The following is a 19,609-nucleotide window of genomic DNA, read 5'->3' as shown; positions in this document are numbered from 1 at the left end:
CAAAAGAGGATAAGATATGTTGGATCGGCCATGTCATCCCAAGCTTTTCAAAAGTGCAATGTAATTTATTTCAACTTGGAGAACGTGGATTACGACTTCCAAATACTTGTAGTTCAAAAAGAAACCACAAACATGAAAGGTATAGGGGGTTCCACATCAATTACTAAAATCTCAGACATGCAAAAAAACAATCGCCGATCGGTTCTGAGAGATACACATATTTTATTTGCGAGAGCTGGCAACCGCGCAATTTTTAGGAGGGGAACATCTATCTGCGCCACCTGGAGAGCACGGCGCACGTTTCTGTTGTTTGTCATCTTGTTTTTAATAGTGGTGACGAAAGCATCACTCCGTAAGTGTTTGTTGTTATTTAATGCTGGTAGTAATCTTTGTATTTCTTTATAATTTACTAGCTGCCCGACCCGGCTTCGCACGGGTGTTTATAATTTTCGTATTCGTAGTTACGTGTTGGGATGGATGTGTATGATGTTGGTTACAGAATATTTTGCAAAAAATGCTTTGATAGAGGGTTTTGCCGTGAAAGAAGTAATGAATGAATTCAGTGGTTCAGGTGACGTTGTAAGTTGCGGCCATTTGACCTTTCTACTGGCACAATATAATCCTGCTGGCTCTAGTCGAAACCTCAAAGCGGAAGGAATTCTGTGGAGTATTGGACTTGATCATCAACTTTATGAAGACACTCAGGTTTACCTTAGAACTGCCGTTTACTTGTTCCAAAAAATTACAACTATGTACGTCACACAAATAAAAACAAAAGTTGGAAATTGTTGGTTTCAACAGAATGGTGCACCCGGGCAGAACGTCTTAATCGTGCAAGCATACGTATCGAACATTACTTACTGTAGTACTGTACTGTAGTTTATAGTAAATCTTAAATTACTTCTTAAAAATTTGGTAAATTTAATCCCTTTATGGCTTAATTGTATGTTGGGTCGTCCTCAGAGGCACAGGTTGGAATGAATTTTGTAGTCACGGCAAACCTTGTCCTTTTTATAAATAGAATTTGCGGAGATGATTTTAAAGCAGCTGCAGATGTCGGGTAGGTAGGTACGAACTTTTATTTTATATCTTGAAGATTATTTTCCTAAATTAATTAATAACGTTTGCATCCTTTTCGTGCTATTCTTTGCTTTCATTGCCCTGTTTCCTATTAGCTTGCCTTAGGGCATCACATGTTTCGATAACGCAAACACAACAAAAAAAGAACTATCTAATTTGATGCGCATAAATAAATTTCGGCGATTCATTTTTAATATACAGGGTGGCCATTTGAAAACGAAACAGAGCCTATTTTGGGAACCTCAAAACATTTACGAAAAAATCCTTGGACCCGTCAATTTTTGATTCAAGGGGGAACCATTTTTTTGCTAGTTTCGCCCCCCTAAGGGCAAAGCCCTAGCGGGGGTGACAAGTGCTCCCAAAATTTTAAATCGAATGGGGGGTCGAGTGATACCTTATTTTGGAGGTATTTTTATGTGGATTATAACCCTTAAGTTTTAAATCGCTACTAATTTACCTAGCCGATACAGGGGCTAATAAAAGTTAAAAACGTGTCAACATTTTCTTATGAAAAAAATGCTTGTAAATGAATTAGTTAAATAACAAAAATTAATACAACAGTAAATACAAAAAATGTTGCTCTCCTACATTATGAACCGTACTTGTTGTTGTTTGTTTTCTTTTTAATACCTGTACAAAACCTGTATTTGTATGGAAGTCGAAGGCCAACATTTACTTGATTGATTTTAGCTTTAAGCACTTAAAATAAACTGATTTAAATCTTAAGAGTTATAATCTACATAAAAATACCTTCAAAATAAGGTATCACTCGACCCCCCATTCGATTTAAAATTTTGGGGACACTTGTCACCCCCGCTAGGGCTTTGCCCCCAGGGGGGCGAACCTAGCAAAAAAATGGTTCCCCCTTGGATCAAAAATTGACGGGTCCGAGGATTTTTTCGTAAATGTTTTGAGGTCCCCAAAATAGGCTCTGTTTCGTTTTCAAATGGCCACCCTGTATACTTACATAGATAGAAGATTGCGATTTATACGACGAAAGAAAAAAAAAAGTTCGTGTAAATGCAGAATAAAAATGCGACGGCAGTGGGCAGTATCTGAACGTATAAACAGTTGACGCCATCTATTAGTTATATTGCAATTTAAAAGACGAAAGAGAAAAATGTTGTTTTTACGTCTTTCCGTACAATGTTTGGAAAATTATCCTTCATACAAACCTTGTCCTGATAATGAGAAACACAACAAAAAAAGAATTATCTAATGTGGTGCAGTCGTTCTGAAATGATGCGCGTACATAAATTTCGGCGATTCATTTTTATATATGTCAATATCAATAGGGGGTGGGGGTTGTCACTCACATCGTCATTTTGGTTCCCCCTCGATACCCCCGAAACCGTTTTGCGCGATTTTCAATATATTCTTTAGTTTGGAAAACATGGCAGACTGCAAGTTTTAAAATTGACACCCCGTATAAAATAATATATAGACTTTCGCAGTAATTCGTCCTGCAATCGGATGAACAGTTTAGGGACGTACGTCTAACCCCTAAAGTTTAGTCGCAATCGGATGAAGGGTTTAGGCAAGCATAAGGGACATTCATACGTACAGACAGACGGAAATTTTGTTATTACATAGAAACCTTCGCGGACATACGTCTAACTATTCCCCAAAGTGTAATCGCAATCGGATGAACGGTTTAGGAAGGCATAAGAGACATACAAACATTCATTTTTATTTATATAGATTTGTTGTATGCGACATTTTTTTAAAATAACTTTCTTGACTTGATTTAACCTCAATGTAGAAGCACGTATTTGATACCGTTAACCTTTATTTTAAATCGTTTACATTTTTACAGACAGGATATTTGTTGTAGCCTGTTTAGTTAGTAATCTGGGCTACTTTTGCTTGTGCTTTACAGTTCATTAAGGCCGTGATGATTGAAAGGCTACCAAGTTAGCTTCTTGTCCAGTATACTCCTAAGTATTGGCATTCGGGAAGGTACTCCCGCTGTTGCATGCCCAATCGTAGCTTCCAAAGGCCATAAGTTATCTTCGCTTTGTAAAGGGCACGTATCGTATCTTGTCCGGGTATACTTTTAGCCCCCTAGTGAGGCACCACTCCTGCACTGTAGCAAGAGCATACTGCATTAGGTCAGACAGAGGAGCTCCATGGTTGCCAATGTCAATGAGGCAGATTAAGGTCGATTCTTTATCCAGCATGCTTTTCTCAATATTTTTGATCGAGCAGTCTACGTAAAGCGTCCCTTTTGGTATGCATCTTATGGTGTGAAGGGGTTTTTATTTTCTTAAGGAATTCTTCCCTTATGCCCTAATTTTCAATCTTCCCCTAAGAAAACAATGAAATTCACTCTGCAGTGTAGATATGCTAACATTACCGAAGCTAGAGGAAATTCCCCAGTATCAAGATTGCAACTTCTAAAACGTAATTGAAGCAGTGTCAATGAAACTTTTACGTACATGCGAAAACATTATGTATGTGCTATCTATACAGGGTGTTTTTTTGGGAGCTTTAGTTAAACGTTTCTGGGAAACTAAAATGGGTAGGTTTTTGAAAATTTGTACTTAGTAGTTACGCTGAAGGCCGAATCGATGTAAAATATTTTCAAAATGGCCGCACTTCCGGAAACACGGGAAAATAGATAGTCACTTCGTTATTTTAAATAGCAACCCCAATTTTTGATTGGGTTTTTGGATTCTACGTGAAATTTCAGTTCTTTTGATACCCATATGTCGATATCTGCCATTTATGGTTTTTAAGTTATTTTGACTTTAAGAAAAAAAAATGGCGGATGCAGATGGTACCTTGATAATTGATTACTTGAAAACGGTTGTAGTCATGGCAACCTATTTTTATCAGTGCATATAGAATGAATACAGCTTTCTTTTAGTGTACTTAAAAAAAAGTTAAGTTACGTAAGACCGCCCCTATGGAGATCCAAATTTATGAAACTTCAAAGACTAAATACTCAGTTTTTTTAAATGGAATCACAATTTTCTTAATATTGCATGTGATAAAGAATCGAAATGGGCATATTTTGACAATACATGTTCCTATAGCTATCTTTTAACAGTTTCTTATTCCCATTTTATTGAATTGACACTATTTTTATCGAATTTTCTTTTTAGTAGTCGGCCATGAATTGAATTGAATTTTAAACAAATCTAGTGACACTAATCCGTCACCTACTGTTATATTAGGTTAACAGCTTTTTCAAAAATCGAAAAATGACTCGCAGTGGTTTCACCTATTTTGGAATTTAATTGTTATTTATGGTGAAATGGACAGAATCGCGGCACATGCTTGCCGTACATTCATTCGAACACTGGAACGAAATTGTATGAGTTTTGGAAATGTTGTATCCCCAAATGCACTACAAACCATTGAAGCACAATTGATACAAGCTCTACAAGAGAATATTTAAGAAAATGAATTGAATTGCAAATGCAAGATTAACAAAATAAATTCAATGTAAAATATAACAAACTTCGTTGAAACATTTTTTGCATGGAATTGTTGCTAGAACAGATATCGCATTATCTCTCTGAATTTTCAGACTTATATGTTGTTTAAGAAATTCAGTTGAATGACTGTCTAGATTTCTCAAAAATTTTCCGTCCTATATCCTTAATAAATGACATAATTTAGACTAGAATCAATGATATTAAAGTATCCTTCCCTTGATTTGTTTAAAATTCGATTGTTATAAAATCATACTAAAATGAAAATGCGAAAAAAAAATGGCATCAATTCAATGAAATGGGAATAAATCAGAAAATGTTAAAGATAGCTATAGGAACATGTAATATCAAAATATTCCAATTTCGATTCTCTATCTCATGCAATAGTAAGAACATGGTCATTCCATTTAAAAAAACTGAGTTTTTGGACTTTGAAGTTTCTTAAATTTGGATCTCCATAGGTGCGGTTGTATGCAACTAACTTTTTTAAGTACACTAAAAGAAAGCCCTATTCATTCTCTATGCACTGATAAAAATGGGTTGCCATGACTATAACCGTTTTCAATGGCATCCGCCATTTATTTTTCATAGTCAAAATAACTTAAAAACCATAAATGGCAGATATGGACATGTGGGTATCAAAAGAACTGAAATTTTTACGTAGAATCCAAAAATGCAATAAAAAAATAGGGGTTGCCATTTAATATAACGAAGTTACTATCTACTTCCGGTGTTTCCGGAAGTGTGGCCATTTTGAAAATATTTTACATCGATTCGGTCTTCAGAGTAACGCCTAAGTACAAATTTTCAAAAACCTGCCTATTTTACTTTCCCAGAAACGTTTAACTAAAGCTCCCAAAAAAACACCCTGTATATAACAAATCTACCCCTAAAGTACCACTGCCTAACTACTAACTCATTCACAATCACTACTGAGTAATTTAGGCAAAGGCCCTGCCAATTCAAATTTATGATAACAAGCAACAGCAAATAAACAAAAGCAATTAGCTACACCCTACTCATTTATTGGTACAATTAAAGAAAATAATTACCTGGGCTTCTTAAACAAACACACTTACACACCCAAAGCGACCACGTTCTGGCGCCTCACCTAAAACTCCGCCTCGTTTTTTTCTCGTTCAAAGCGCGCATACAGCCTTGCAAGTTTTCCTTCTTCTGCAATTTGAATTGTTAGATCCGCGCCCAATAAAAACACAGGGGCGTAGGAGAAGCGTTTTTCCTTTATAAAATTTAGAGCGAGAACGTTCAATTCAAAACTGCCAAATATGTAAATACAAACCCTTTGCTGCTTATTTCGAAGAAACGTAATAATAAAGACATCATTTTAGGCACAAAGCCTATTTTTATTTGTATTGATATCTTCTCGATATTTTGGGTGAGTCAATAACACATAGAGAGCTGATACCTGACCAACAAAGAACGGATCGACATAACATTATAGTTCTTACATAAACAGCCTACCTACAAAATGATCTTCTATACAAACGATTTAGGTACGTATAAAAGATCGATTTTACAATATGCTTGTATATTAAGCGGCGGAAAGTCACCCAACTTTTGTTTAAAGTTCCCAAATTAGTTTTCGTTAAGAGGTAAAACGGAATTTAGTCAAATAAAAAAATAAACGTATATTTTACTATTAAATACTACAAAAGAAAGCAAACAAAATAAATATGGCAAAACAAACGTAAGTAGATCAGATTCGATAAAGAACGAAGCTTCGATTGCCAGAAACTGGCTGTAAACAAATCTTCGTCAATTTGTGTATTAACTTGTTCTCACAAGGGGCGTCCATGTCTGTCTCGGCAATTGAGAAAAAAAACTAAACTAAAAAAAAACATTCGAGGCTTAAGTACCACACTCACCGTGTCCACGGGAAAATTTTGCCAAAATAAACGGAAAACAAATCGGGGAGAAAAAGAAACAGAAGAAAAAAATTGTGTACTCTTTAAAAACAGGAACAATTCAAGTAAGTACAAGGTGGAAGTTGTAGTCTTATTAAAATAGACGGTTTTCGTGTAAGTTTGACCTTAAAATCAGGTTCTACCCTGATTCCGTTGCCTTTTAAGTACATCCCCAAATCATTTTTATAATATTAGTACAAATTGATGTGTGTGACAACAAAGGAGCGGAGTTACGGTAGAACTTTTTCCAAAGTCAAACGAAACCGTCAATTACAGTTACACTAAAGAGACAGTAGAGATCAAATGTCAGCCAAGAGTGAGCCATCATCAGTGTCAAACTAACCGAAAAATCATCAGTACCAATGCACAAATAATCAACAGTCGGCGAACGCCTCATTAAGGTACTGTGTTACAATTAAATATATCACATTAAATAAGCTAACGATACGGGACTATAACGAGATACGCAAAAATAGGAGAGCCGATAATCATTTTACAACAAAGTTCGTTTGCGAACTTTTTTTATTTGAACCATCAACAAAAAAAAAAGGAAAAAAAAACAAAAACGCGTCGCGCTATCAATACCTAAGTGAAAATGTAGTAAAATGACACCGACCTAAAATCAATTTACAATCAATTCAAAAGACTTTAAGCCTTATGACGTTCGAGCGCAGTGTCGTCAAACCTAAGCCTCAGTGGAAGTAACGAGGGAACTTTTGGGCGTATAGGCCGTGGCGTTGGGATCCAACGTAGATCCGGGCGGACTTTCGGCCAGCCGCACTCTCGACATCGTACTGGAAGGCGTCGGCGGAGATGCGAATGTGTCGTTCGGCATGACAGCCAAGACCTGTGCTATCTTACCTTTCAGTTCGTCGATTTCTTTTTCTTGCGCTCGGTTAGCGGCTGCGAATTAAAACGAAAAATTATTTTAGGTGCAAGGGTGCAGTTGAAAAGACTTACTGTCGCGTAATTCGAGCTGACGTTTCGCCTCGCCGAGGGCGCTGAAGAGATCAAGTTTGATGCGAGTTTCGGCGGAGAGCGAATTTTCAAGGTGAGTATTCTTCTCCTGCATCGCAGAGAGCGCCGACATGAGGATGTCTGTGTCGCGTAGCTGTTCGGCTAACGAGGTGTTTTCCCTTTCCAAACACGCAATGCGCTCGTCCGACCACCTTTGCGTCGAACGGCACTCCGTTATTTCGGACTCTATGTCCCTCCTTCGCGACTTACACAGTTCTGTGCATTCGCCTCTGGAGGACTGTGCTGCCACCTATGACACGTAAGGGTCAATCGGACATTGTTTCACATTGCAACTGAAATGGTAGGCCGATATATCATTAGGGACAGGTAGTTAAAAACGGTCTTAATGTTAATGTCAAAATTAAGGAGTTACAGAGCTGTCCTTTTCTAAATTTTGAAAATAAAAAATGTCTCTCTTAGGTTATCTACAAGCAGTCACGTTTGCAGATACCAGACCACCTTCTGAGGACCTTTATTTACTCCATATGGGAAATCGATATGGTTTATTTCGTCACGAACCATAACATATCGTGATATTCATTTAGAAGTAGACCTAGGAAAGGGATTTCCTATGTCTACTTTTAAATGACAAAAACCTTCTGAAACACGACTAATTTTATGTAATTAAAGTAGCATTCTGGATTTTAATAAAAGCGACAGTAAATAGAAGAGATATTAAATTCGGCCGCTATTTCTCTTAAGTTTCTTATGGGATTTTCTTCCACAAAAATTAAAATGTTGCGCTTCATATCGTCCGTTACAACTGATGGTTGATTAATGTTAATTTTAAAGTGATCAACACAGAAAATAAGTCTCTTACGCAACTATACCAATTGACAATATCAACTTTTTTAGTGTATTTCAGCTGTTTTTAAAGAAACAGATTCAATCTAGCTACGTTTGTTCCTGAGATACAGGGTGAAAACCGAGGTGAAAACGAAAAGTTTGTTTTTAGAATGTTATCATCTTACTACCCATGCAAGACAGAAAAAAGGTAAAACTGCATATTTTCGATATTTTTACGTAGAATCCATTGGCGTGGTCAAAACAAATTTTTGGACCACCGTTTCTGAGAATTGACCCATTGATTGTTAGTGTTTTTTAAATGCAACACCCTATATAGGTATATGTTAAGGTCAATGTTTTTGCTTTCTTTTTCCTGATCGCATTGATGTATCAATACCTATATTTTTTTTAAATTGTAGCCATGTACCAAAAATAAAAACGATATTTTTTACGGTTTTTATTTATAGTTGGCGATGGATACATAGGGATTTTGTTTTGTTTATTGTATCCATGGTAACTAAGGCAGTTGATACCAACAAATTTTTTTAACTATGCCACTGGATTCGACGAGGGATTCAAGGTGAAATATTTAAAATTTAATTTTTAGTAAAAGCAAACGTATCGCATATTGTACACATCAGATTAATGTGCGCATGCGCGGGATGCGCAACATCAACGGTCTTATTTATCGATATATCTTTTTGAAATTTTAATCACAGATGCTTTTGTTAAAGGCAAACATATCTGATATTGCAAACACGAGTGCAAACATTAGATGTGCGCATGCGCAGTCAGTGCCAACTTCCTTATTTATGAAGATATTTCTTTGAAATTTTAACCACAGATGCTTCTAGTAAACATATCACATGTAATAAAAATCGAACTACAAAAAAATGCCATTCGCTTAGGCAAATACATCGCACATCATAAAAATCAAATGCGCGCATGCGCAGACTGCAAAATGCCAACTTTTTGCTTATAAAGATCTCCCTCTCTCTCTAAAGTTTAACCATAGACGCTTCTAGTAAAAACAAAGATCGCATACCTATAGCATACAGTAAATGTGCTCATGTGGGAACTGCGCAACGGCAACCTTTTTACTTATGGAGATATTTTAACCATATGCCTCTAGTAAAGAAAAACATAGCGCACATACCTACTGCCTTTTGGGAAGTACAGATCAATTCATGGAAAATGCGCTGAAGTTACTCGCCTTAAGGCAAAAAACTTGTTTATATCTTACATGAGTATAGATATAACATTCCCGACAGTCAAACCTTTGGTTTTTAGTTTTTCACCCTGTATCTCTATGTTTAAAAACAGCTGAGATACACTGCAGTCTCAACTAAAATGGGGCACACTGTACATTAAATAACGGCACTATGCCTTGTAAGGTCATGTGACACCAATGAGCGGTCCAGCCTGTAGCTTATGTAAGCTATCTTAGTGATCAACAGAGTTATATCTCATACTTACAAAAGTAACACAGGGTGTATCATTTAAGTATGTAAAAAAAAAACGATGGAACCGGCATGTTTCCCAAATAGAACAAGGGTCCAAAATGGATCGTTAAGAAGGTACACCCTAAACATTTTCATTTCTTTTCAGAGAGAAGGATGGAACTTGCGGCTATCGGTCGTACCATAAAAATGGTGAGAGATACAGTTTAGCTTAAATGACGTTTCTATATCACGCTACATAGATCAGTGGTGGCATTTAAATAATTTAACAACCAGTTCGGGCAAAAGTTGACCATTAACAAAAAAACTCCGTTACAATTAAATTAACAACTTATGGCATTTAGAAAGATAATTTATTTTTTTATAGTTTATCTCATGTATTCTCCGGTCATTGCGATAAGTGTTATTGCTGCGTAAGTTAATTAGTTTTCGCTAATACGAAAACCAAGGTGAGGCGGACACAGAGAGGGAAGAAAGTTTTAAATAGCAGAGGAACACGTGAATCTGAGACAATTTTTTTTTCGCAAAAGTTATGGACTAGAAACCAATTTCGAAAGAAAATTCAAAGGGCTGTAACCTTTGAACTAGTAGCCCAATCTTGGAACTGTTTGAAATTATGGATTCTACGGGCCACATTATATAAGAAAATTTTTTTCCCTTTTTCGATCGGACTTCTCAATCAAAAGTTATGGACTAGAAACCAATTTCGAAAAAAAATTCAAAGGGCTGTAACTTTTCGTGGACGTTAATCGTTGTTTTGTGTTTTTTGGTGGATATTGAAACGTAGCCGCTTATCGATTTTTAAAAACTATGTTTCGGCAGTTCGAATGTACCCAGGTATAAAATTTTTTCGGAGTGGAATTTCTTTTGCACCCCCCACTTAAGAGTGCTCGAGAAATTTTGGACAAAATTTTGCTAAACCAGCAAAGGCATTCTCGAGGGTATGCCCAAAAAACGAAACCTGGACCTTATTTGGGAAAAATGTTTTGGTCTCCTGTGTTCCACCCTGTATAAATATTTTACGTATACAAAAATCGGGCCAAAATTCCCACAACTTACTTGTGCGGCCCTCGCCTCCTCCTGTTTTCTGTTTTTCCTCTCCTGCGAGAGTTGCGCCTCACAATTGGACCTGAGACGTCGCTCTTCGGCGATTCGCCGTTCCAACGAGCTGATCGTCTGTCGGTCCGTCTGTCTGACACTGTTCGCGCCCTGCAGCCTACTCTGCAGCTCCTCGATTTCGCGCTGCAGCGCCGACATTTCGCCCTTCGCGACCTTCTCGCTCGTGGTGAGATGGACGACCTGCAATCGCAGCTCCTGCTCGCTCTGCCTGCTGTTTTGCAGATCGGTCTTTAGTCTTCTGCCGTCCGTCTCGAGACGCTGCAGGTACTCGAGCGTGTCCCTGTCTTTGTCTTGTTCCTTTCTCTCTCTTCTTTTGCTCGGTTTGTTTTCGAGTTCGGACGCGACGAACTCCTCGGATCCGGCGCCAATCGCCGAACCGTTTGTGTGCGAATGCTGACTTGTTCTTTGCCTACTTTCTAAAGTGTGCCTTGCTTCGTGCTCGACGTGCTCTTTGCTTTTATCTAGCGACTTTCTGTGAGGTTTTTGAATGTGATTATGATGTATGCCATTGGATACGGTACCGTTGGGTATGTGTCCGTTCTTTTCGTGAGATTGTCTATTTGTAGTGTTTTGAATTTTAACATTATTATGAAGTTGTGTCGCAGGTACGATGGCGTTAGACGCGCTTTCGGAGGGCGCGCTCGCTCCTACGTCCAACGGCAATGCTTGCAGCAGCAACTGTTGGTAGAATTCATTTTCTTTTGCGACGTCGCGCTGCTTTCGCTGTCGCATTCTGTAGCCGATGTACGATTTGAACCCGAAGCCCAACGTCACTACCGGATACCCTATGCAGTGCGCCGCGAACGGCCTACACAGATCCAAATGTCCGGGCATGTGCTTAACGTCGCGCAGCCGCACCGCCGCCTCTAAATATATAAACAATATCCACAGTAGTATCGTGGGCGTGCAAATACCCTTATCGGTATGCCACACGTACTGCACCCACACGTACGTACTCGCCGCGAAAAACAGCCAATGCACAGGTATAAAGAAGAAACACAGCATGTCTGACGTTAAGGCGATGCACACAAAAAACACGGAGAAGGCCAAGCCCTGGTACTTAAACGAATCATACACTGAACGTAAGAGCAGGTAAAATGGCCATAGAAATTCGAAACGGAACTCCAAAATGAAGTCTGCCAAGATCACCAAGATCCACAAAATAAAAAATTTCAGGTACAATAGGGTGCTGAAACAAAAAAAAAACAATTACATAACAGAATTCACAAAGTTTCTACATCTACAGGGTGGTTCAAAATTAATAAAAATGAATAATGCTTTGAAACCTTATGGGAAATGTTTTTCAAAATATCCCACGCATTTCCTGTCAACTTCTGCAATCAAAAATTTGCTATTAATTGCGCAGGGAATGAATAAAAAATTTTGAAAATATTCGAAGAGGGAGATTTGTAGAGATCGTGTGAAAATATTAATTTTGGAAATGTCTAAAGTTACGAAAGCGTGCAGAAATTTTGAAAACATTCCAAATGTGTAGACAATTTTGGAAAATTCGATTATCATAAAAATTTTTGATGTGCAGAAACATTGAAAATGTGAGAAAAACTTTAAATTTGACAATGTTCCTAAAACGTGCGAGAAACTGTTGGGGATGTGTACAAAATTTTCGAAATGATCGTTTTGAAAATCTTTAAACATTTTGGAAATATTTTTAAAATGGAAATTTGTATTGTTTGGAAATGCGTGACAAATCCTGGAAATGCCTAGAATAATTTGATAATGCCTAAGTAAATTGTTTAGGTGAAATGTCAAATGTTTTTAAAACGTTTTGATAATACGTACGAACCAAAAAAATGTTGAAAAATGTGGAAAAAATTTTGAAAATATTTCGGAAATGTGCGGGATAATTTTGGGAATGTTTCTTAAATGTTGGGAACGTATAGAAAATTTTAAAAATGTGAATTGTTTTGAAAATGAGTGGAACATTTTGGAAATTTGCGAGAAATATTAACAAACTCTGTACGTAAATTGTAAAATGTGTAAATAATTTTATGCAAAGTGTGTAAGAATGTGGCAAAATAACCTTGTCATACCTTCCCCTAATACTAAAGCTACATCGAGAGCTACATGGTGGGTACCAATATAAAATTTGATGCACTATAAATCATTTGATATGTGTTGATGATCCACGAGTTCAATTTAAATTAATATAATTCTTAGCTACTCCTCTGAGACCTCGTCTGAGACTGATACATGTCAAACTGTGAACCTCACTGGACACTGGCAACCTATTAGAAGTATATGGGATTTTGATAATGTCTTGAAATACCTCGGCATAATATCTCCAAGGGTATACTCCCCAATAATTGTGCATTTTAAGCTCGATTTTAAGGTATAGAAATAATTTTGACTACTAAAGATACAGAATGGCCCTTTACTTAGGTCTGTAATGTAATGAAAATGACAGAGGTCAGTTCTTGCATTTGAAATATCAAAGCCCCCGTGCATCTCAAACCGAGTACGACCATCGAATTGCATCTCTTACTAAACGTATATCATTTTTTTCCTTATTGGATGTGCTGTAAACATTCGTGCGGTTGATAAAGCGCGAAGATAAGCGTCAAAAGATAATCGTTGAACTTTTATATTTTGAATGCAAGCAATCTAACCTAACAAAAAAGGCGATGACAGATGACCATAAGATTAACACGGTCGACAAGAGTCGAATTACGAAAGAAGTGCCGCGTTACGTCGCCCTTTCGGACAACGTTCGAAATTCTCAGGCGAGCGAAGGCCCCTAACTATTTTCGTAAATAAAAAACAGCCATTTTGAAAGACATATGGAAGAGTAACGTTGAGAATGTGAAGAACACATTTGAGATTCATCTTTCGACGCTCACATTCTAATACGGAAACACATACCTTCCGTAAAATCCTTCCGTTATTTTGTTTCGTTTCAGGGGTCTCCTCATTTTGCCAAAATCAACATTTCGTCTCTTCATAATTTTCACAAAACCACGCACAATAATTTTAACTGCACTCACTTCAATAATAAACTGCTTGAAAAGCGCGGCTGTTTCATTAATTTTTCGTCACACGAACCGTGACTTTTGCGGTATTGCCTTTTGTTGTCAAATTGTGGTAGTTCGCTATTTTGGACGGTAGAGTGCTCTCAACGCGGCGAATGTAACATATACAGAGTTCGTCCATATGAATGTGTCATACTTTTGAACGCTCAAAATTGAGATCATAGCTAACTTTTCTCGAAGATCGGTTGAGCGAGCAACAAAGAAGCATTATCAGAACCTATTTCTCGGCACCCTAGCTTTTAGCATGACCCAGACACGTGGTACAGCTCGATCGAATGTTCAGGCGTCGGCGTCGCCTAGAGCTTCTTGGGGGCAATGAATCTCCTCTTAGTAGCACCTATAAAGGAACTTTATCTGACCTCTTCATACTCCGCTCTGACGACGTCCACAGCTTCTACGGCGACCGCAACATGTTCTTGGTATCTACGGATTTGAAGATCTTGCCGTCATTGCGATTTTTTAAAGCATGATCTTTGCTGTTTAGGCGAAGTGCAAAAGTTATTGGCACGAAAAAGCCTTTTTAACGACAATCTAGAGCTCGTTTACACTTACATACTCTTTTGTTCCTATATAGGTATTGGTTTTTATGGACGCAGACTATGACTTGCATCACCATGCTCTTCTAACCTCCACCTAAACTGTTTGGTGTTATTCGGCCACTTATTGCATTTTTGCGTCAGCGATAAGATCAAATCTGGAAAGCCTTTTAAACAAGCTTAAAAGCACTTTAGCGCCCTGATGTAAACTTTTTACGAATCTTTCGGGGATTTTTGGCTTTTACTACAGAATTCTCCCACGTTTTCTGATCAAGTCAAAAGCTTTCCAGGCTCCTTTTGAGCGTTCTTCCAGACGTCTTCGCAAATGGTCTGAAAAGGCAGTGGACATCCTGGCAAAGAGTGGAGTTGGTTCGCATTGGCAACACCGCTGACAAACGACTGATTGGCCATATCAGATCCACATCCTGCAAAAGATTTAACCTTAACCTAATTTTATTTCAAAAATAATTAATTATTAAATTAAAATGAGACACGCCGCTTTTATAGCGAGAACTGTATTTGTACAAAACAACGATGTCGAATCTGCTTGTAGAATTCTCAATCGTATAATGGGAAAAGAGGGCATTTTTGAGCAGTTTCGACGAACCCGATACTTTGAAAAACCGTTCCAGGTGAGCTCCTTTGCGAATTATTACCGTATGCCATAAAATCTGCTCCAAGTTTCGTAGGCGAATTAACTTCGAGAGGTGCAAGGCGATTTATAACGAGGATATGGATAGGAAAATTCAATTCGTGTTGCGAAAGAATCGAGTAGATCCCTACCCCGGTTGCTCATAAGTGTTAAAGGTGTAGTAATGCTCCAGTATCAATTAATTAAATTTATTATACAAACAATGGTTTCATTTTTAAAGGAACAAAATAGACTGCCTATGCGAGTAACTGGAAGTGCTTTAGTCGTCTTCTTCTACCGTCATCCACGAGTCAGACTCTGCAATGGTAACTCATTTGTATGCCACACCGAACAAGTATTATTTACCGTCTTCGGCTTCCGGCGCTTCACCCTCATGCCCTCTCGGGAGTCGTGTTTGTAGCTGTATTCGGCGAACGTGCACCTCTACGTCTAACCGCATCCTAATGTCTAATAAGAGAAAGCTAACTGCAATCAAGCAGGGTATGCGATATTTGAGTTCCCAAGCGAGCTTAATCAAAAACATTAGAGAGTTTTCCATTTTGTTATCATAATCTGCAACAAATCATCTATTTAGGCTTCAAAATTATGAAACAGTGACAGATTAAGGTTTCACAGTAGCCCGGGACATTAAATCAGATATTGGAATCCTAAGGGAGCAAGACAACTAAGGGTACAAGTACAATAGATCTTACTTAAGGCCTCGGTACGGGAACGTGATAAGAAACTGGAAAGCACCTCTGAGAATAACAATAAAAGCTGGCAACCTTGGCACGTTCATTAATTGTATTTTTAAACACTTTGGCCCACTAGGGGTTCATAAAGTCGGTAAAATTGGCCTAGACAACAAAACGCAAGTTTCAAAGCAGATTTATTCGACTTTTATTTGATACAATCATTCGTCATAATAATCAACGGTGTCCCCCGACTTGTAGTTTCCCAATTTTAATACAGAGAGCAGTTTATTAACTGACTGGCTCGGAGTGAGCATCTTTTTAGTTTCCTTCATCGAGATGAAATCGCCCTTAAGCTCTTTACTCTCCGCCGTGCCTATGATTTCCTCAATCATCGCCGTGTCGACAGGTCCGGGGGAGTAATTCAACACGACCACGTCCTCCTCCTCGACCGCCAACACCTGAAAATAAAGACAGCGTGCCGCTTTTCCCGCGCCGTACATTGCCATATTACGAAACGGTATTCTGCCGCATAGCGATGTTATATTAATGACAAACAGCTTGTCTACTTTCCCCTTCAGGCTTGATACGAACAGGCCATTAAGCATACTGACCGAGAAAACGTTTAAGTCGAAATAATCTCGCCACAACTGAATGTCGGTCAAAGTAACACAAGAGGTCAATTTTCCGACCTGTCCGACATTATGAAAGATTATGGCCTGCTGGGCGTCGCAATGCCCTTTGAGTATGTTGGAACACTCCTCCAGGCTCGGCTTAGTTAAATCTAATGGAATGACCTCGACGTTAATTGCCTTGTTCACCTTGGCAATCGATTCTTTTGTGGCATTTAGTCCTGATTCGGAACGGGCGATTAAAATTATTTTGGAATTTGCAATCAGAGACTTGGAAATGTCAACAGCAATCGTCCTACCGATACCTTGAGATGCACCGGTTACGATAACTAAGGTTTTTTTCGAGAAATCTACCGCAGTCATCTTAAGGCTGGGTCCCTAAAAAGAGAAGTACACATAGTAAAGGACAAAATTTATGTGGAGAACCTTGATACTGATTCCAATTTCAAATAATTCCAAAAAAACGCTTAGGAGTGCTTGGTTTAATAAGTTTAATACTGAAAACTGGGTCCAACATATTCCGCCATTTGATCTATTTATACAAAGCGCCTACAAACTAATTACTGATGACGCCCAACCTTCACCATGTGAAACTTTTGAGAATCAAAAAATGCGACAAGTAATTACCTAGTCAGTGTTTGGTTTTGATTGTTGTTCCCCGTTAACCAACTGGTCGTATTGAATTAAGGTGACGAGTTCACCTTCCGTTAGTGCCTGTTTCGATGGTGCAATCGTACGCAAGATCGGCGACGGTTCAATCGGCGTGTCCAGGGAGATGTCGGTGTCAGATTCGGAGTTGGTAAGCAGAAGTTGTCGCAAGCAGGCTTCACGTTTCTCAGCAAGTTGTTGGAGAACGTTCGGATCTGACTTGAGTTTTGCTAGTTTTGTCTCTGAAAAGTGAGTTGTGAGTTTGGAGATGAAAGATTAACTGCAACACTTACCTAAACCTGCAAGGTATGCCTGGGAATCGGGTAGTGTGTCACTTACGAGTGGTTTAAAATTGTCTTCAAATCCATTCGGACCTTCGGATTTATCACCGTGTGGTAAACCAAGTTGATACGTAGACCTTGATGTAGAATTAGACCACAAAAAATCCGTTTGATTTGTGCAACTCCAAGGGTCCATAATAAAAATTTAATTGCTTCCTGTCACCTGAAGTTTGCGTCTTTACTGTCTCTTCTACCAAGTCGGTAAGACAGAAATAGATGGAAGCACTTGTCAATGCTTAAATTATATAGGATGAGCCGTAAATAAGAAGCCTACTGAAATTATAAGAATTTTTTGAAAAATATTATAAATAATCACACAAAGAATGTGGTGAAAAATCTCTTAAATTCTACGTTGTAGCAAAAAGAGTATAGGAATTCTTTGGTTGTAGATACGTTTAACGTCTTTGGTGCTCTAAAGTTGCTCATGTTCATATAGAAACGTCCTGAACAATCTCCTCATGCAGGAAGACCAGACCATCCTGAAAAAGCGAAGTATCTTTTAAATAATTTCTTGAGTCCGATGTAGAATCTCCTGAACAATCGTGTGGTTGAACTTTTAGAGAAAGCATTAAGAATCTCGTAAGAATATTTTAACGAATTTCGCTACATCCTTAAAACTTTCTTTGCGAGTCTTTCGAAAGTTCCACTAAAGAATACCTAATGCAAAGGGTGTTTGATTTTGTTGCTGAACATTTCGGTCATAATCTTAGATCATAAGTCATAATAATTGATTGCTCAATAGTTTTTCTGGTGTAACAAACCCGACATATGAGAAAAGGTTTTAATATTTCCTCATTTCATCAATCTCGTAGCGTCAATAATAACAAAAAATAACATAAAAATGATAATCTAATGACGCACGTATTGAAGATAAACTATAATACAGTTCTAAATTAAGATTTATAATTATTAATTAATTTTAAATATAAAAATATCATGAGATATCGCAATCTACTGTATCGGCACGTGTATAACCTGGTACAGGTTGATAGGTAGAGCGTAAATTTTTTACTCTATATTTAAACAACTCTGTCACCACTGTATATAAGAGTTCCAAAATTGCACATTAGCATCTTCGGTGCTGTACTTTTGGTGCCCGTGCCAATCGACTCAGGAAAACCATTGAGAGCTTTCGTGAGCTCTTAAAAACCTTGGATAGTCTTGAAGTCCCTTTGGATGATTAAAAAAAGTGCACTGCAGGCGTTTTCGTTTTCAGAAGCCGAGAAAATCTTTCAAGAGTTGTCACCAGACTTGCGGCGTTTTCAAGAGTCATTAAGAAGTTCTTGACTCTTCTGTTTCAAGATTCATCAAAGGTTCCTTTTGGAATCTTCTTGAGATTTTAGAGTCATTAAGAGCTTTTAATAGTTCTGAGTCATCTTTAAAACTGTTTCAGAAACTGTAACACCTTTTAAAACAATATTTCAATTTCACCCCCTCCACAACTCTTCAATGGTCACCAAGTTTTGCTAGCGATCTTTAGTCTCTAAATTAGAAATTTTGAATTATTATGAAACTACGAGTTCATATGTTTATGAAATCTCGTGAATACCTACTTTTAACATTGTATTAACAAATATACAGTGCTTTTAATTTCGTAGAAATACTGGTCAAAATGCGAGGTACAATAGCCACCAGCCCACCACCAAGATTAACTAATCACGGCAACACTGTACGTTTACATTCTAACCTGTATTTCTGCAGTAATTTTCCAAAATATTTAAAATTGCAAAATTATGGCCGAAGATATTGAAACAGTATAGCTACCATACTGTAATTCTTTAATATTTTACACTATTTTCTAGATACCTTCCATAACCGTAAAGGAACCGTTGGATTTGGTTCGGTTAAGCTTGGACGAACGCATTTATGTTAAGATGAGAAACGACAGAGAACTGCGAGGTAGATTGCACGTAAGTAATCGGCGTTTGAACATCACATTTGAGATAATTCCGTAGGCCTACGACCAACACATGAACATGGTGCTGAGTGAGGCCGAGGAAACGATCACGACAGTTGAAATTGACGAAGAGACTTACGAGGAAGTTTATCGGACGACGAAACGAAACATTGCCATGCTGTTTGTGCGAGGCGACGGTGTCATCTTAGTTTCTCCACCGATTCGTACCGGATAATTTTGATTGTATTATTAGTTTAAGCAATAAAATGCGTATGATTCACATTGTTTTATGACGCATCCTGTACCGTTTTTTAAAAATAATCCACAAACACGTGCGTCATTTACAAAGAAGTGCGTG

At 37.9% G+C, this 19,609-nt stretch overlaps 4 protein-coding genes across 4 annotated transcripts; 1 reads left to right on the top strand and 3 right to left on the bottom strand.

Moving 5' to 3' along the window:
• Positions 1–6,149: 6,149 nt before the first annotated feature.
• On the bottom strand, positions 6,150–13,921 carry LOC116178616 (macoilin). The gene is made up of 4 exons (XM_031498166.1): positions 13,708–13,921; positions 10,768–12,016; positions 7,406–7,712; positions 6,150–7,348 (listed from the first exon to the last, which is right to left on the bottom strand). Exons 1-4 carry the CDS (start codon positions 13,785–13,787, stop codon positions 7,131–7,133), a joined length of 1,854 nt encoding a protein of 617 aa, XP_031354026.1. The 5' UTR covers positions 13,788–13,921; the 3' UTR covers positions 6,150–7,130.
• Positions 13,922–15,913: 1,992 nt separating this feature from the next.
• On the bottom strand, positions 15,914–17,134 carry LOC116178680 (sepiapterin reductase). The gene is made up of 2 exons (XM_031498254.1): positions 16,993–17,134; positions 15,914–16,743 (listed from the first exon to the last, which is right to left on the bottom strand). Exon 2 carries the CDS (start codon positions 16,726–16,728, stop codon positions 15,955–15,957), a length of 774 nt encoding a protein of 257 aa, XP_031354114.1. The 5' UTR covers positions 16,729–16,743; positions 16,993–17,134; the 3' UTR covers positions 15,914–15,954.
• On the bottom strand, positions 16,993–17,490 carry LOC116178330. The gene is made up of 2 exons (XM_031497796.1): positions 17,307–17,490; positions 16,993–17,255 (listed from the first exon to the last, which is right to left on the bottom strand). Exons 1-2 carry the CDS (start codon positions 17,488–17,490, stop codon positions 16,993–16,995), a joined length of 447 nt encoding a protein of 148 aa, XP_031353656.1.
• A 1,499-nt stretch (positions 17,491–18,989) lies between these two features.
• LOC116178681 (U6 snRNA-associated Sm-like protein LSm3) lies at positions 18,990–19,531 on the top strand. The gene is made up of 3 exons (XM_031498255.1): positions 18,990–19,108; positions 19,157–19,264; positions 19,310–19,531. Exons 1-3 carry the CDS (start codon positions 19,088–19,090, stop codon positions 19,484–19,486), a joined length of 306 nt encoding a protein of 101 aa, XP_031354115.1. The 5' UTR covers positions 18,990–19,087; the 3' UTR covers positions 19,487–19,531.
• Positions 19,532–19,609: the final 78 nt, after the last annotated feature.

This window comes from Photinus pyralis, unplaced genomic scaffold, assembly GCF_008802855.1.
Source record: "Photinus pyralis isolate 1611_PpyrPB1 unplaced genomic scaffold, Ppyr1.3 Ppyr1.4_LG8, whole genome shotgun sequence".
NCBI lineage: Eukaryota > Metazoa > Arthropoda > Insecta > Coleoptera > Lampyridae > Photinus > Photinus pyralis.
The sequence above is the reverse complement of the archived record's forward strand: the minus strand, read 5'-3'. Positions and strand labels throughout refer to the sequence as shown.

Bases quoted from the DNA above. Each gene is read 5' to 3' on its own strand.
- LOC116178616 (XM_031498166.1), bottom strand. From the start codon at position 13,787: ATGAAGAGACGAAATGTTGATTTTGGCAAAATGAGGAGACCCCTGAAA. The intron at 12,017-13,707 runs GTATGTGTTTCC...TTTTTGTTTCAG, and splicing joins ACGGAAGGATTTTACGGAAG to CACCCTATTGTACCTGAAAT. The intron at 7,349-7,405 runs GTAAGTCTTTTC...TTTAATTCGCAG, and splicing joins TCAGCTCGAATTACGCGACA to CCGCTAACCGAGCGCAAGAA.
- LOC116178680 (XM_031498254.1), bottom strand. From the start codon at position 16,728: ATGACTGCGGTAGATTTCTCGAAAAAAACCTTAGTTATCGTAACCGGT.
- LOC116178330 (XM_031497796.1), bottom strand. From the start codon at position 17,490: ATGGACCCTTGGAGTTGCACAAATCAAACGGATTTTTTGTGGTCTAAT. The intron at 17,256-17,306 runs GTAAGTGTTGCA...CTCACTTTTCAG, and splicing joins GGCATACCTTGCAGGTTTAG to AGACAAAACTAGCAAAACTC.
- LOC116178681 (XM_031498255.1), top strand. From the start codon at position 19,088: ATGGCCGAAGATATTGAAACA. The intron at 19,109-19,156 runs GTATAGCTACCA...ACTATTTTCTAG, and splicing joins TGGCCGAAGATATTGAAACA to ATACCTTCCATAACCGTAAA. The intron at 19,265-19,309 runs GTAAGTAATCGG...ATAATTCCGTAG, and splicing joins AACTGCGAGGTAGATTGCAC to GCCTACGACCAACACATGAA.